Here is a 13,143-nt window from a genome sequence, read left to right on the forward strand (position 1 = left end):
CCCAGATACAAAGCCTCCCCCGATTATCACCATCCCTCACTGGAGTGGTACATTTGCTTCAATTGATGAACTTACACTGACACATCATTAGCACCCAAAGCCCATAGTTTACATTAGGGTTCATTCTTGGTGTTGTATAGTCTATGGGTTTGGACAACTGTATAAAGACATGTAACCACCCTATAGTATCACATAGAGTAGTTTCACTGCCCTAAAAATCCTCTGTGCTTCACCTGTTCGTCCCTCCATCCCTGCTCCCCATGGGCCACCACTGATCTTTTTACTTTCTTAGTTTTGCCTTTTCCAAAATGTCATAAAGTTGGGATCATACAGTGTATAGCCTTTTCAGATTGGCTTCTTTTACTTAGGAATATTCATTTAAGCTTCCTCCACGGCTTTTTGTGGCTCGATAGCGCATTTCTATCGAGCGCTGAATATTGCATCATCTGGATGTACTAATATCCTTTCAATGGCGTGCTTATTTCTATAGGTCGCAGGATACGGCTGAGCTCAGCTTTCTGAATGAGGGATGTTGCTGATGCTGCGGCTCAGTTGCAGAGTGGCTTGTGCAGAGACCACGACGCCACACAAACAGAGTGTGTGAAGCCTTGTTCCGTGCAGGTGACAGAGACCCAACTCAGACTAGCTTAATCTCAAAAGCAACTGTATTGACTCCTATAACTGGGAATCTCAAGGAGTGAGTCTGGAGTTTCAGGCATGGCTGAATGCAGGGCCAGAAAAGATGCCCTCAGGGTCCTGCCTCTCTGCCTCTCAACTCTGCTTTCTTGTGGGTTGGCTTCATTCTGAGGCTGACTCCCCCCCAAGGTGGCAGGACGGTTACCTGGAGCTCCAGCCTCATCTTCCACCAGCTGATTAACACCAGTGCAAATGAAGTACCCCGTCCCCCAGCAAAACTCGCAGGGAGGTATTTCCCTGGCCCAGCCCTGAATGAATCCCTGTGGTTTGTTGGTAACTACTCCTGGAACTAGGGATTGGTCTCTCCCCACTGCCATCACCATCACCAGAATGGGGCAGGGGAGGTTTCCCAAGGAAAACTGAGGTGCTCTTACTACAGAATGGAAAAGGATCTGAGAAAGTGACATCAGTAAATACTCCCTGTGCCAGACTCTAGGAAAACAGTTCAAAAAAAAAAAAAAAAAAAAAACCGGTTCAAAAAAGCAGAGAGGGGTATCAATACACAGTACATAAAAGCAACGAAAACAGTGGTCTTGAACAGTGGTCTCAAAACAATCAGTTGAAAAAGAATCTCATTATACTCCTTTATAATTGAAAATTAAATGCAAGGTAGGGCCCAATCTCTCCTTTTCTGGGCCTTTATGTTCTTTGGGATGCTAGAAAAGTGTGGAGGAATTGGTGGGTTCACACTCACCTTGCTTTCCATTTCTAGTGTGTTAGGTTAACGAGAGAGAGAGACAGACAGAGAAGTTTAACCACTGCAGTATTGCATCATAGGAGACCCTCTCATTGGATATTTTCTATGTTATTCATCCTTTTCAGATTTTGGCTCTCTCTTTGATAGGATATATGATCTTGAAGGAGTTTTTACCTGAGACTTTGTTTCCTCACTTAAGAAATGGAAGGGTGGTGAATTAGAGATAGCCACAAATTCTTTGACACTCCTCCCCTCTAAAGGTGGGATCTATGCCCCTTGCCCTTTAATCTGGGTGGGCCGCAGGACTGACCAAAGCGATGCTGTGCCAGTTTCCATGCTCTGGCCTTGGAAGATGCACAGCTTCCACTTCCTTTCTTAGAATCCTCCTTCTAAGGGAAGCCACCCGCCATGCTGTGAGCGAGCCGGAGCTAACCACAGTAGGAGGCAGACAGAGAGAGATGCTGGCCTGTCCCAGCTGTTCCAGCCATTCCAGCTGAAATGCAGACATGTCACTGAAGAAGGCATCCTGGACGTCCAAAGCAGTGACAGAAAACTGCAACGGGAAGTAATGATGACATCTACCTCTTAGGACTGTCATGAAGGTAAAAGGAGATTTTTGTTTGCTAAATCCCCAGCCCACAGCCTGAAACAAAACAAGCCTTCAATGTATATCAATTTTCCTGCCCCTTCCCTTTCCTTTTATTAATTCTATGAATTTCCAAGAAGGGGTAACTCTCAGTGTCATCCTCCGAGGTGGGCTATTTGCTTGATGTTTGGAATTTGAAGAGCTTTTCTCCATCTTTTTCCTCGTTCTCTCTTTCTTCCTTTCTTTCTCTCTTCCTTCCTTCCTTCCTTCCTTCCTTCCTTCCTTCCTTCCTTTCTTTCTTTCTTTTTCTTTTTCTTCCTTTCTTTCTTCCTTTCTTTCTTTCTAGCACAGCCAGATCGTTTAGACCTAAAATAAGAATACCAAATTCAGCCTTTGTGTTCCAGACAGAAAAATCATAGGCTTGGTACAGGCTCATGGTACTGAAAATCAAGCCCCATAAGCTAAAATGATTCAAAGCAAAATTCCTCTTGACAACTTTTGTCATGTCTCTGTGTGTGATGTGTAAAAAGCAGTTAAACAAAAACTTTAGACTACGTAATTATTTTCCCATGTAAGCATGATAGAATTACAGGCTTTTTTTCCAAGGGGGGGGGGGTAGGTTGAAAAGTACATGAATACCTGTAATTATAGTCTTGCTAACTTTGATTTCATGGCAAAAAACATAGCGCATTTTTGCAATTTTTATGAACAGCAAAATTCAAGTTTGATTTAAACCATGCAGAAGAACATAGCACATTTTGGACGTACTCTTTTCCCTTCTGACTCAACTGGCTGAATTGCTTTCATTCTTGTGAGCTCCCTAGACATCAACCTTGTGTTTATTGTTAAGGTTGTGCATCTTGCTAACTATGCTGCCCGTCCTAGAAGACTTGCTGCCAAGCAATTTGAGATTACTCTCCTATTTTGTCCTTGAATTCCTGCAAACATCTAAACCCTGATAGGCCAGAGGGTTCATCTCAGCATCTGAACTGGGTCAGCGTCATAAATTCTGTCAAATACCTGGTCAATCAAGTCAAGGTTGGAAGGGGGAGTCCAACTAGTTGCCTGACATTGTAGATAAGGGAATTGGTTTACCTTCCTTTTACGTGTCAACCTTTCATGGGGGTGTGGACCCAATGCCACAGTGTTTGCTGCTATTTGCCGTTAGGATAAAAGCCTCTGGAACATCTGGGGGCCCACAAGGTTAGGAGGGTGGGAAGGAGGCGTGAGATGGGGGGGATGGGGAGGTGGTCAGCCTGAGTGTCTGGTGACATTTTGCAGAAGTTCCAGCCACAGAATGTTGCTTGGATGGGGAATTCAGCCTACGATTGAAGATGCCTTTCCTTGGTGAGAATGTAAGCAGCTGGAGCTTGGGATTTTATGGGCACAAACTGGCATCAAGTCACTTAACCAATGTTGCCATTCCTTCTAACTAGAGAGTAAGTGCAGACCCTTTCTGGTTTCTGCCTCCCAATCTAGTCAGTATCCAGAGACAGCTGGGGTAAGTGTTTCTTTCCTTTTCACAGCTCTTGGAGGAGGTGTGACTGTGTGTGAGGCGCTAGAAAGCTTGTTCTATAATTACTTCTAGATTTGCCTCTGGGTGTGCTGTACATGCACCCGACCATATGTGTGTTCACGTGAGTGTGTCAGAGGGTGAGTGATTTGCCATCCTGCCAACAGGAGCTAGAGCAAAATGGGTGATTTTATTTTCCCCCAAAGTTAAAGTCACATTTCAGGGGAATGGATACGGGGTCTTTGTTACTGATTGCCATTATAACCAAATCGATGATTCAGGATGCCACCCGGATGCACCCGAGTCAGTACCATCACGCCCCAAATTAAGGAGACGGGCACAAAGCCAGGCAGCGGGACGGGCGGCCCGGAGCGCTCACACCCTAGAGGCCCCGGCCTCCCGGGCGCAGGTTCCCCGAAGGGGGGCAGGGCTGGGCCGAGAGGTCGGTTGGCTGCAGTAGGCGGGCGGGCTGAGCATCCGTGCGGGCGCAGGTGCCTGGGAACGCTGATGGGGGGCCGGGGCCGCGCTCTTCGGGGAGGCCAGGCAGGCAGACAGGCCGACAGACGTCCCCCCACAGCCGCCCCCAGACCGAGCCCCGCTTCCTGGAACCGAGGCGCCCCCAAGCCCGCAGCCGCAGCACGTGCCCCGTCCCGGCGCAGCGCGACCCCGGCCCGCGCCCGGCGTTGCCCGCCCTGGCGCCCGCCGCTGGCTGCGCCCGCGGCTCCGGCCCACCCGCTGCCCGCCTCCGGGACCGGCTGCCCCATTTTCTCCGCGCCTCACAGGGCCCCGCACTGGCTCCGGGCGACCCCAGGGGCGCGGCGCGCTCGCAGCGGCGCCGGGGGCGGGCCCTGGCTCAGGGCGCCCCGGGATTGGCCGCGGGAAGCAAGGGGTGGGGCCGGTCCCGGAGAAAACAGCGCGCGCGCAGCCCGGCTGCAGTCCCAGCCGGGAGCGTGAGCCAGCGGGATCCTGCAGCGGCGCCCCGTCCGGCCGGTCTTTTCTTTTTTTTCTTTCTTTTTTTTTTTTAATACCGCGGAGTGTCCTCCCCTGCCCGGTCCCCCGTCCGCTCCCGCGCAGCGCGAGCCTCTTCCTGCCCCGCAGGTCCGGCCCCGCGCGGCGAAGCCCCGGCCGAATCGGCGATGCGCCTCATTCAGAACATGTGCACCATCGCCGAGTACCCCGCCCCGGGCAGCGTGGCCGCCGCCGACTGCTGCCTGGGAGCGGCGAGCCGCCGCCTGGTCAAGATCGCCGTGGTGGGCGCCAGTGGCGTGGGCAAGACCGGTGAGTCTTAGCGCTCCGGCGAGAACCCGCTTATCTGTGGGGCTGGAGCTGGGCGGTCCCCGCTGAGAGCTGCGGTGAAACGCGGCGTGGAGGAGAGGTGGGAGGTGCAGCCGGATCGCCCACCCTCTCCTGTGGATCCGCTGCCCCTCCGGAGAGACCTTAGCCATCTTCGTTTCCACCCCCTCCTTCATCAGATGAAGGGAACAAACTCGCCCTGAATGGCCAGGCGACCCTTTACACCACCGACACCGCTAGGATTCGAATTTGGGGGTTCTTGAGCCGCTGGCAGTGCCTGGTATAGAAAGCGCAGTTAGTGAACGTAACCCCTCCTGGAGATCTTTAAGGTTAGGAAAGACATTTGTCTGCGGGAAGGCTTAGGTGTGGCTCAGCCGGGCGCAGAGCATGGGGGTGGGCCAGATGACCCTTCCAGCTGGACGGAGCCATAACTCACGATGCCTTCTGGCCCCCTCTCCGTTGTGTCTGGAAGAAGGGTCAGGGAGCGGCAGGGTAGGAATTTCACTTGGTGGCCGGCTGGCTTTCTCTGAGAGTTGTTTTTTAGGGTGGGGGTGGGGTGGAGACCCATCTCACTTCTTGTGCCAAGGTTAACCCCCTTTCTCTTTTCTGACCTGCAGCTCTGGTGGTCCGGTTCCTCACCAAACGATTCATTGGCGACTACGAAAGAAATGCAGGTGAGGAAATGTATTTGAGGAAAGTGCTCCCAGCTTGCACCAGTACTGCTGTTCCCTTTTTTTTTTTTTTTGAAGTGTCTACCAGGCAGGTTCCTTGAGAGTGGCAGTCTGAGTGCTGGGATCCTGCCACTTCCCACTTTGCCTGCACCCTTCCGTGCTGCCCCCTTCCCATACCTGCCATCTGGCCTCATTCCGTTCCAGGCCCATTCATCATTTTATCAAGTGCCTGAAAGTATTCCCCTTGGTATGTTTTAACTATAGGGACCCCAGTTGGAAGCACCCTTTGTACTCAAGAGCCTCTCCCTTCAAAACACTCCTGCAAAAGTCATAAAAAAAAAAAAAAAAGGCCAGCTCCTCCCCCCGCCCTTGGCCCTCTCTGCTGGCTGCCTTTCAGAGGTGACCTTTCAAAGCAAAGGCCAAAGGAGAGCCGTTGTAAACCTAAAGTTCTTTTTTTCTTAACAAAGAAAAATAACTACATTTTAGGAGGACTGTTCCTGAATAAATGATAGGACACTTTTTCAATCCCTATGATTAAGAATATCCATTGGGAAAGCTTAAGGGCTTTCTACCTATGCTGTGTTAGCAAATTGCTTAATTCCTTAGACCATATTAAGTACCTACAGGGGATTATTTGAAATACACTATATAAACCATCCCAAGATAAGGCATGGCAGCCTTCTGCTTTGATGTAGAGTCAGCTATGTTATGTTACATTTTTATTCCAACTGATAATGTTGGCTGTGAATTTACTAATAATATTCGGCTGCCAAACTATTATGTCTAATAGCTAGAATATAAATTTATGCCAAAGAGCAATAAGTACTAAAATAAAACAAATTCCACACGTACTGAACAAGAAATTTTTTTTTCAAGGAAATTCTCTAAACGTGGAAGCTTCGTTTAAAATTCGACAACTAAGTTTCCAAAATCTTACAAGCTTTGTCCTAGTTTTAATAAATCCACTAATATGGGGTTAAAATTGCAGTTATTAAAAAAAAATCTGAAATAATCCCATTAGATAGAATAAATTATAGCATATTTTTGTGCATTGGTTCAGGTTATAATTTCTAAGTTAAAAAAATATCCCACAGTGTTTTAAAAGTTGTACAAGAAGGAAGGACATAATCTTTTTTTTTTTTTAATTTTGCCTTTATAGGTAATCTCTATACCAGACAGGTCCAAATAGAAGGTGAAACCCTGGCTATTCAGGTTCAGGACACTCCAGGTATTCAGGTGAGCGTCTGAGATATGTGACTAGGTCAAAGGAGAGTCTACTTGACCGTGGAATTGTTCTATTGTTTTCAAAGTACCTTATGCAGAAGGCGGAGAGAAACTTGGGGGGTCAACTCTAGGCTTTTATATGTTGTTTGACACTTCAGTTGTATGTGGCTGTAGGTCAGTCTTAGCCTAGCTTAATTTGGGAGACTTGGTTAAGGGGCAGAAATCTTCTCTTAGGAGGATTCTACCCAGCAGGAAAGACCAAACCAAACACACCTGGATTTGGCAAAATGCCCTTGCTATGATTAAAAAGGTCAGTTTTTACATTTGTGTTTTTGTTATTAAAAATCAAACATCTAGGTATAGTCTCCAAACACTTGGAATCACTTTTATATGGTGGAAAGTTACTCTGATAGACAAAGAGCCATGCCTGTGTGTGTGTGTGTGTGTGTGTGTGTGTGTGTGTGTGTAGGTTTTTTTTCCCTCCCTCTTGAACTGGGCAGTTATCCAGGTTTAAATGCTTCCAGCTCCTATCTTTACTTCCCCAGACTTACTGTCTAGCCAGTTAATTTCCCATTTTATGCAACTACAAAGTCTCTCTGCATGGAGTTCTCTGCAGGTCAATTTTCCACTTGAGTGTGGTGAGCTGCTCTGTTATTTATTTCAGCTTCATGCAGCTGGATCTACGTATTGTGGAGAAAGCTGAAGTGTGGGGGGATAGAACTTGTTTATGGCCTGCAACCTGGTGTTTCTGCTAAGGGCTTCTCGAATTCTCTCTCCGGCCGAGCCAGGGCTCTCTCCAGCCCTCACCCTTCACCTTGCCATCATTGCTCTTCCAGGTCCATGAGAACGGCCTGAGCTGCACCGAACAGCTGAATAGGTGCATCCGCTGGGCAGACGCCGTGGTGATCGTCTTCTCCGTCACCGACTACAAGAGCTACGAACTCACTGGCCAGCTCCACCAGCACGTGCAGCAGCTGCACCTGGGCACCCGACTGCCCGTGGTGGTCGTGGCCAACAAGGCCGACCTGCTGCACATCAAGCAGGTGGACCCTCAGCTCGGACTACAGCTGGCCAGCATGCTGGGCTGCTCCTTCTACGAGGTGTCCGTCAGCGAGAACGACAACGACGTCTACAACGCTTTCCACGTGCTGTGCAAAGAAGTGAGTCACAGACAGCAGCCCAGCAGCACGCCGGAGAAGCGACGAACCTCCCTCATCCCCAGGCCCAAGTCCCCCAACATGCAGGACCTGAAGAGGAGGTTCAAGCAGGCCCTCTCTGCCAAAGTCAGGACTGTCACCTCTGTCTGAAGCGGAGGCGGCTCAAGGTTTGGTCTTGCCGGGAGGAGGCCCGAGGTTCTGCAGGAACGTTGGCTGCTGGCAGTTATTCGTGGTTCCAGAGAGGGCTGGAGCGGAGGGGCCCGGAGGGCCCTCGGAACTGCTGCAGGAAAGGAAGCATTGTCCTGAGCAGGGGCACAGAACTCATGCGGTTTGAACGAGCCCACTGAGCCACCCTCTGAACGTGTGAACTGTCCTCTGTGTCTTTTCCTCTGGAGTGGGGAGGGGGCCTGAGCGCTTGGGATTTTGTTAACTACCTTGTAAATGACAGTCAGTTGTAGTTTCACCCAGTATATTGATGTGATTTACGTCGGGAATGAGAGAATGGATTAAGCATTCACAGGTTTTCCTTGTTTTTTTCAAGAAGAAAAACTTTCTTTTCCTTTCCCCCCCACCTCCTCCCAAGAGGAAGAATTGCTTTTCTTTTACAAGTGTGTGTGTCTCTGGAATACTCTTCCTTATAGAATGCCCTTCTAACCTGAAGGATACCCAGATTTCTTTTTTTTAAAGAACAAGCAGAAAATACTACCCCACCCTACTATAAAGGGTGGAGTTTATGGGCCGAATGTTATATATACAGCCATGTGTAAACTTATGGGCCTGCAGGAAGGGGCTGCTTCCCCCCGACATGGGATGAGTATGCTGAGTTGGGTACGTGTTGTGGTTGAGAACACAAACTCTTCAGCCCCAGACTTTGAGTAATTGTGAGACTGTATGATTTTTCTTTTAATCGTTGCATCAGGTACAGAAAAACAAAACATGTCCATTTATTTTGGTGTGATTTGTATAAACACAGCAATGACGCTGGGTTGTTTCTGGACCTGGCCGAGTTGTGGCTTAACTACGGAAACACTATCTTACAGCGAGTAAACAGATGCAGGGGTGACTGCCAAATCCCCTACACAGATGCACTTTAAAAAGCCACTCATGCTTTGGCTTAAACTGTAATTAATTTATTTTATGTACAATAAAGCTCATTTTGAAAGAGTAGACATCTGACTTGGTCCTGATTGAAACGTTCACCTTCTGTCCTTCTGAGAAAGTACTACTCAGCACCTTGTATTTCTTGGGCGTGTCTAGTCAGGCATGATGCTTTCCTGGGGTGAGCACTTAAGTCTCCCAACAAACCACTGAGGTGCATTCCGTTCTCATCCCCATTTTACAGATGAGGAACAGGCTTGAAAACAAGTTAAATAACTTGTCAAAGCCCTGGCCTGCAAGTGTTGTAAATTGTAATTTGCTGCTTTCTAGTCAAGAGTAGCACATTTCCTGTTCATTTCCTTCCTGATCCTCCAGGTGAACCTAAGACAAATGTCTGGCCCTGTATTTTATGCTGATAAGAGATCGCTTGGCTAAGCCATGAAGATCACGCTTCTACACAAGACCACTGCTGCTCCGTATGTACTCTACTGGGCAAGCCTTCCTTGGGTATGCTGCTTTCAAAAAGTGCACTGTGGGGGCTTCCTAGGTGGCGCAGTGGTTAAGAATCCGCCTGACAATGCAGAGGTCACGGGTTTGATCCCAGCTCCAGGAAGATCCCACATGCCCCAGAGCAACTAAGCCTGTGTGCTAAAAAAAAAAAAAAAGTGCACTGTGTTCTCATTTTGTAGAAGCTCATAGCACTTGACTCAGGCCTGTTCAGGGACCCCGGCCATGGAGCACCTGCCCCAGGTGATGTGCTAAAACTGCCAGGCCTCTCATCTGCTTCCATCTCGTCGTGGGAGATCTTTCATGCAAGCTGAGTGAGTCACCACCTTTATGGGCAAATAATCACACCTTAAATTTGTCTGAGTAGTGCTTTCACATACCTGATCTCATTTAACCCTCAGGATAAACTTGTAGGGAGGGCGGGGGAGGTAATACCACCATTTTACAGATGAGAAAAACAGGTTCTGAGTTTTGAGTGATGTCCTCCAGTTCACACAAAGGGCATGAATCAATGTCTTCCGACTATATTCAGTGTCCTTAGTCCTTTACAATATTTCATATATGGGTCCCTGCTGCATACATGGGGCCTTGGGACCAAGGGAAGCAGCCACAATGGATAGTTGAGGGCCTACTATGGAATGGTACCCGGCTTTCAAATCTGTTTTCCCACAGGGTAAATGCCCTGCCTGCTCTTGATGGGGCATCTGGTGATGTCCCAAACCATCCTTACGTGGAGGGCAATTTTCTACACTCCAAGCCTAACCTAACCTCTGAGAAGGTGTTGAGGGCCGGGAGGGAAAGGCGCTCACATGAGATTCTAAAAACATTTCAAAGGTAGTGACAAGGATCTCTGATGTAGTCCGAATCTATTCTGCTCACATTCTATGTGGCTATATTAGTAATGTCCGATGAGTGAGAGGTTCATCTTTATATACTTAACAATGATCCTCTCCCCATGTTGGGGAATTAAAGATGAGCTTTCCTGGGGGCTTTATCTTGCAAAGGTGCTGAGCAGTGCCAGAGGTCCTTCGTTTATGAGTGGCGCCCTGCTTCCTGCCTCTCCTTTCCACCTGCTCCATGAGTCTGCAGACCTCACGCAGACCTCTCCTCCTCCCTTGCGAGCTTGAGCTGCCCTTCCTGACCTGGCGCTTCTCCGTTGCCCCTCACATCCCCACCGCACTGGACTTGGTCTCTTATATTTCACTTTAGAAATCTGGGCTGAAAGGGTTTCAGGGCTCTAGTCCACCCTGGGAATAAAGTGGCTTGTTGGAGGCCACTCTGGGAGAGAGAGATTGACTCCCGGCTGGAAACCACCCAAGTCCCAGTTCTGTCCACTGTCTCAGGCTGACTTGACTATTTATAGTTCTAGAATACACCATGTTTTCTTCTTATGAATTTAGCTTCATATTTCATTACCTTTGTTCATCTCTTTCACTGAACTCTGAATCCCTCTTTGTTTTTAATTTCTGATCTCTAACCACATGGCACTGAGAAACAGCTGCCTCCCACCTGGGTAGGGGATGGCCTCCTTTGCCACCTGGGCAGGGGAAGGGAGAGGTGTGTGTGTGTAGGGGAGTGGAGAAAATCAGAATTTACTGAGCATTTGTAATGTGCCAGATTATAATGTACCTCCTCTAATCTTTTGAAAGAATCCTGCAAGGAAAGTAATAATACCACTTCCAGGTTCAAGACGAGAAAACTGACTCAGAGAGATGAAAGCTGGGATCACACAGCCAGTAACAATCACTGTTTCTACTGATTGAAAGTCTATGTGCCAGGCACTCTAGGGGTATTTGAAATAATACCTCCACACTGACCCACAAGCCATCTTTAGTCCCTTCTACAGATGTGGAGAAGGGAGGCTCAGAAGAATGAGCTCCTAAGTGGCAGATTCCGATTCAGGACTCCACCCAGGTCTGCCTGATGCCACAGCCTAGACACCAGGCAGCCGGCCCGCTGCTTCCCAGCTCTGGCTCCTCTAAGCCAAGCCCCCAAGGCACCAAGCTCTCCTCTCCTCTGCTTGCAGACGCTGCCCCTCCCTGCCCTGGCCTGGGTTCCCTGTCGGGCTCCCCTCAATCTCTTTGTCGCTACCCTGGGCTCACGGCTCCTCCCTGGCCCCAGGCCCGCCTGGCTGCCGTGGCCACATCTGTTTTTGCCATCAGCCAGCGTCTCACTGGCCTCCAGTCCCAGCTCAGTAATAAAGACGTCCAGGTTGGGGCGGGGGCCAGCACAGCCCCCAGCCCGTCTGCCTCAGCACCGGATCCTTGTCTGTCGAGATGTCTGGCTTTTGAGTTTCCTCCCTGCCGCAAATCAAAACCATCCGAACACTCTGCAGCCGGCCTGGCGCTGCGCCGCGGACCGCGATGGCTAACTGCTCCTGGCCTAGGGCTCCTTGTCAGCGCCTGGCCACCATCCCGCCCTGAACCCCAGGTTCAAGAGCTGCGCGCCTGCCTACAGTGAGCCCCTGGCGCTGGTGCAAAGCAGGACTGCGACATTCACTTTACACCCTGCCGCGGAGAAAGCAGATGTGCTTTCTGGACAAATGCACAAGCTTGTGGGCCAATCCCTTAGGAATGAGCAGTTGGGTAACTCCTGGTCTGCACCGGTGGGGGATGGGGCTGCCCGGCCGGGTCTCTGCCGGTAAATTAAGACAGGGCGCTTGGGAGTGGCCACGAGGAATTGCAGACCTTTATTTGTTACAATAAATAACCCAGGAGAAACGGTGTTTTCTGCACTCCTTTCAGAGCCTAAAAGGAGAAACTTACAGAAAGTTCTTACTGTCCTCATGACTCTCCTAATTTGGTGAGAAGAGAACAGGATCAGGGTTATTGCTGATTGTGGCAGGATCTCAACAGCCATCCCCCAGGCCTCCCCTCTCAAATACCCTCCATCGTCTGGTTTTGTCTTTTAAAATAGGGACAGAGTTTCTCAATGTTTCTTGGGCAGCAATGGCAGGCGGCGTTTGTAATCCTGGATTATTTGTTGTTGGGATTCTGTTTCCGGTAACCGGGGTTAAATAAATGACAGGGCTCAGCCTGATGGAAATTTTTGTTATGTGTAACCCTGTAATGGAGGGGCCTGGGGTAGCCGGAGCCGTATCCACAGGCCCTCTGGGGTCAACCCTGGCTGCCGCAGCTCCCCAGCACCTCCAGAGACTCTGCCGTGCTATGTTTGCCGGGAAGCAGACTCCAGAAGAAGGGTTTACACAAGTGGAAGTCAATTGCTAAGGAGTATTTACGCCTCTATCAATTGTATTTATAAAGAGTGGCCTAAGAGACCCTTGGCAGAAGGCTTGGATTTGTGTGTGCTTGTTTTGGCTCTGGCCAGCCAGGGTTTAGGTGATAAACACAGACCCGGCTGAGAGAGGAGAAACCAGAACGACCTCTCAGCTGGGCCTTTGAAGCCACCTTCAGGTGGTTGATGTCTGGTGAGGGAGAATCCCTTTAGAACTGGTACATTTGATGAGGTTGAAATGGTAAGTCAGGGTATCAGTCTCAGAGTCCACATAACTACTCTGTAGCTAACCTTAGTGATGGAGGGAGTTCTAACCGGGACTGGGCTCTGCATGGGCAATGTAGACATTAACTGCCAATAATGGTGATTCTTCCGTGCTCTTAGCCAGCTTGCCAAGTGCCATGTTCTAAATGCTTTACACATATTAACTCTTTTAATTCTCACAACGCAGTATTCCCTATCACTGT

At 49.3% G+C, this 13,143-nt stretch overlaps 1 protein-coding gene across 1 annotated transcript; it reads left to right on the forward strand.

The window, feature by feature from the left end:
• Positions 1–4,445: 4,445 nt before the first annotated feature.
• Positions 4,446–9,004, forward strand: RASL11B (RAS like family 11 member B). Its single transcript, XM_057726432.1, has 4 exons — positions 4,446–4,770; positions 5,403–5,459; positions 6,616–6,692; positions 7,517–9,004. Exons 1-4 carry the CDS (start codon positions 4,629–4,631, stop codon positions 7,985–7,987), a joined length of 747 nt encoding a protein of 248 aa, XP_057582415.1. The 5' UTR covers positions 4,446–4,628; the 3' UTR covers positions 7,988–9,004.
• Positions 9,005–13,143: the final 4,139 nt, after the last annotated feature.

Source organism: Hippopotamus amphibius, chromosome 3 (assembly GCF_030028045.1).
Source record: "Hippopotamus amphibius kiboko isolate mHipAmp2 chromosome 3, mHipAmp2.hap2, whole genome shotgun sequence".
Taxonomy (NCBI): domain Eukaryota; kingdom Metazoa; phylum Chordata; class Mammalia; order Artiodactyla; family Hippopotamidae; genus Hippopotamus; species Hippopotamus amphibius.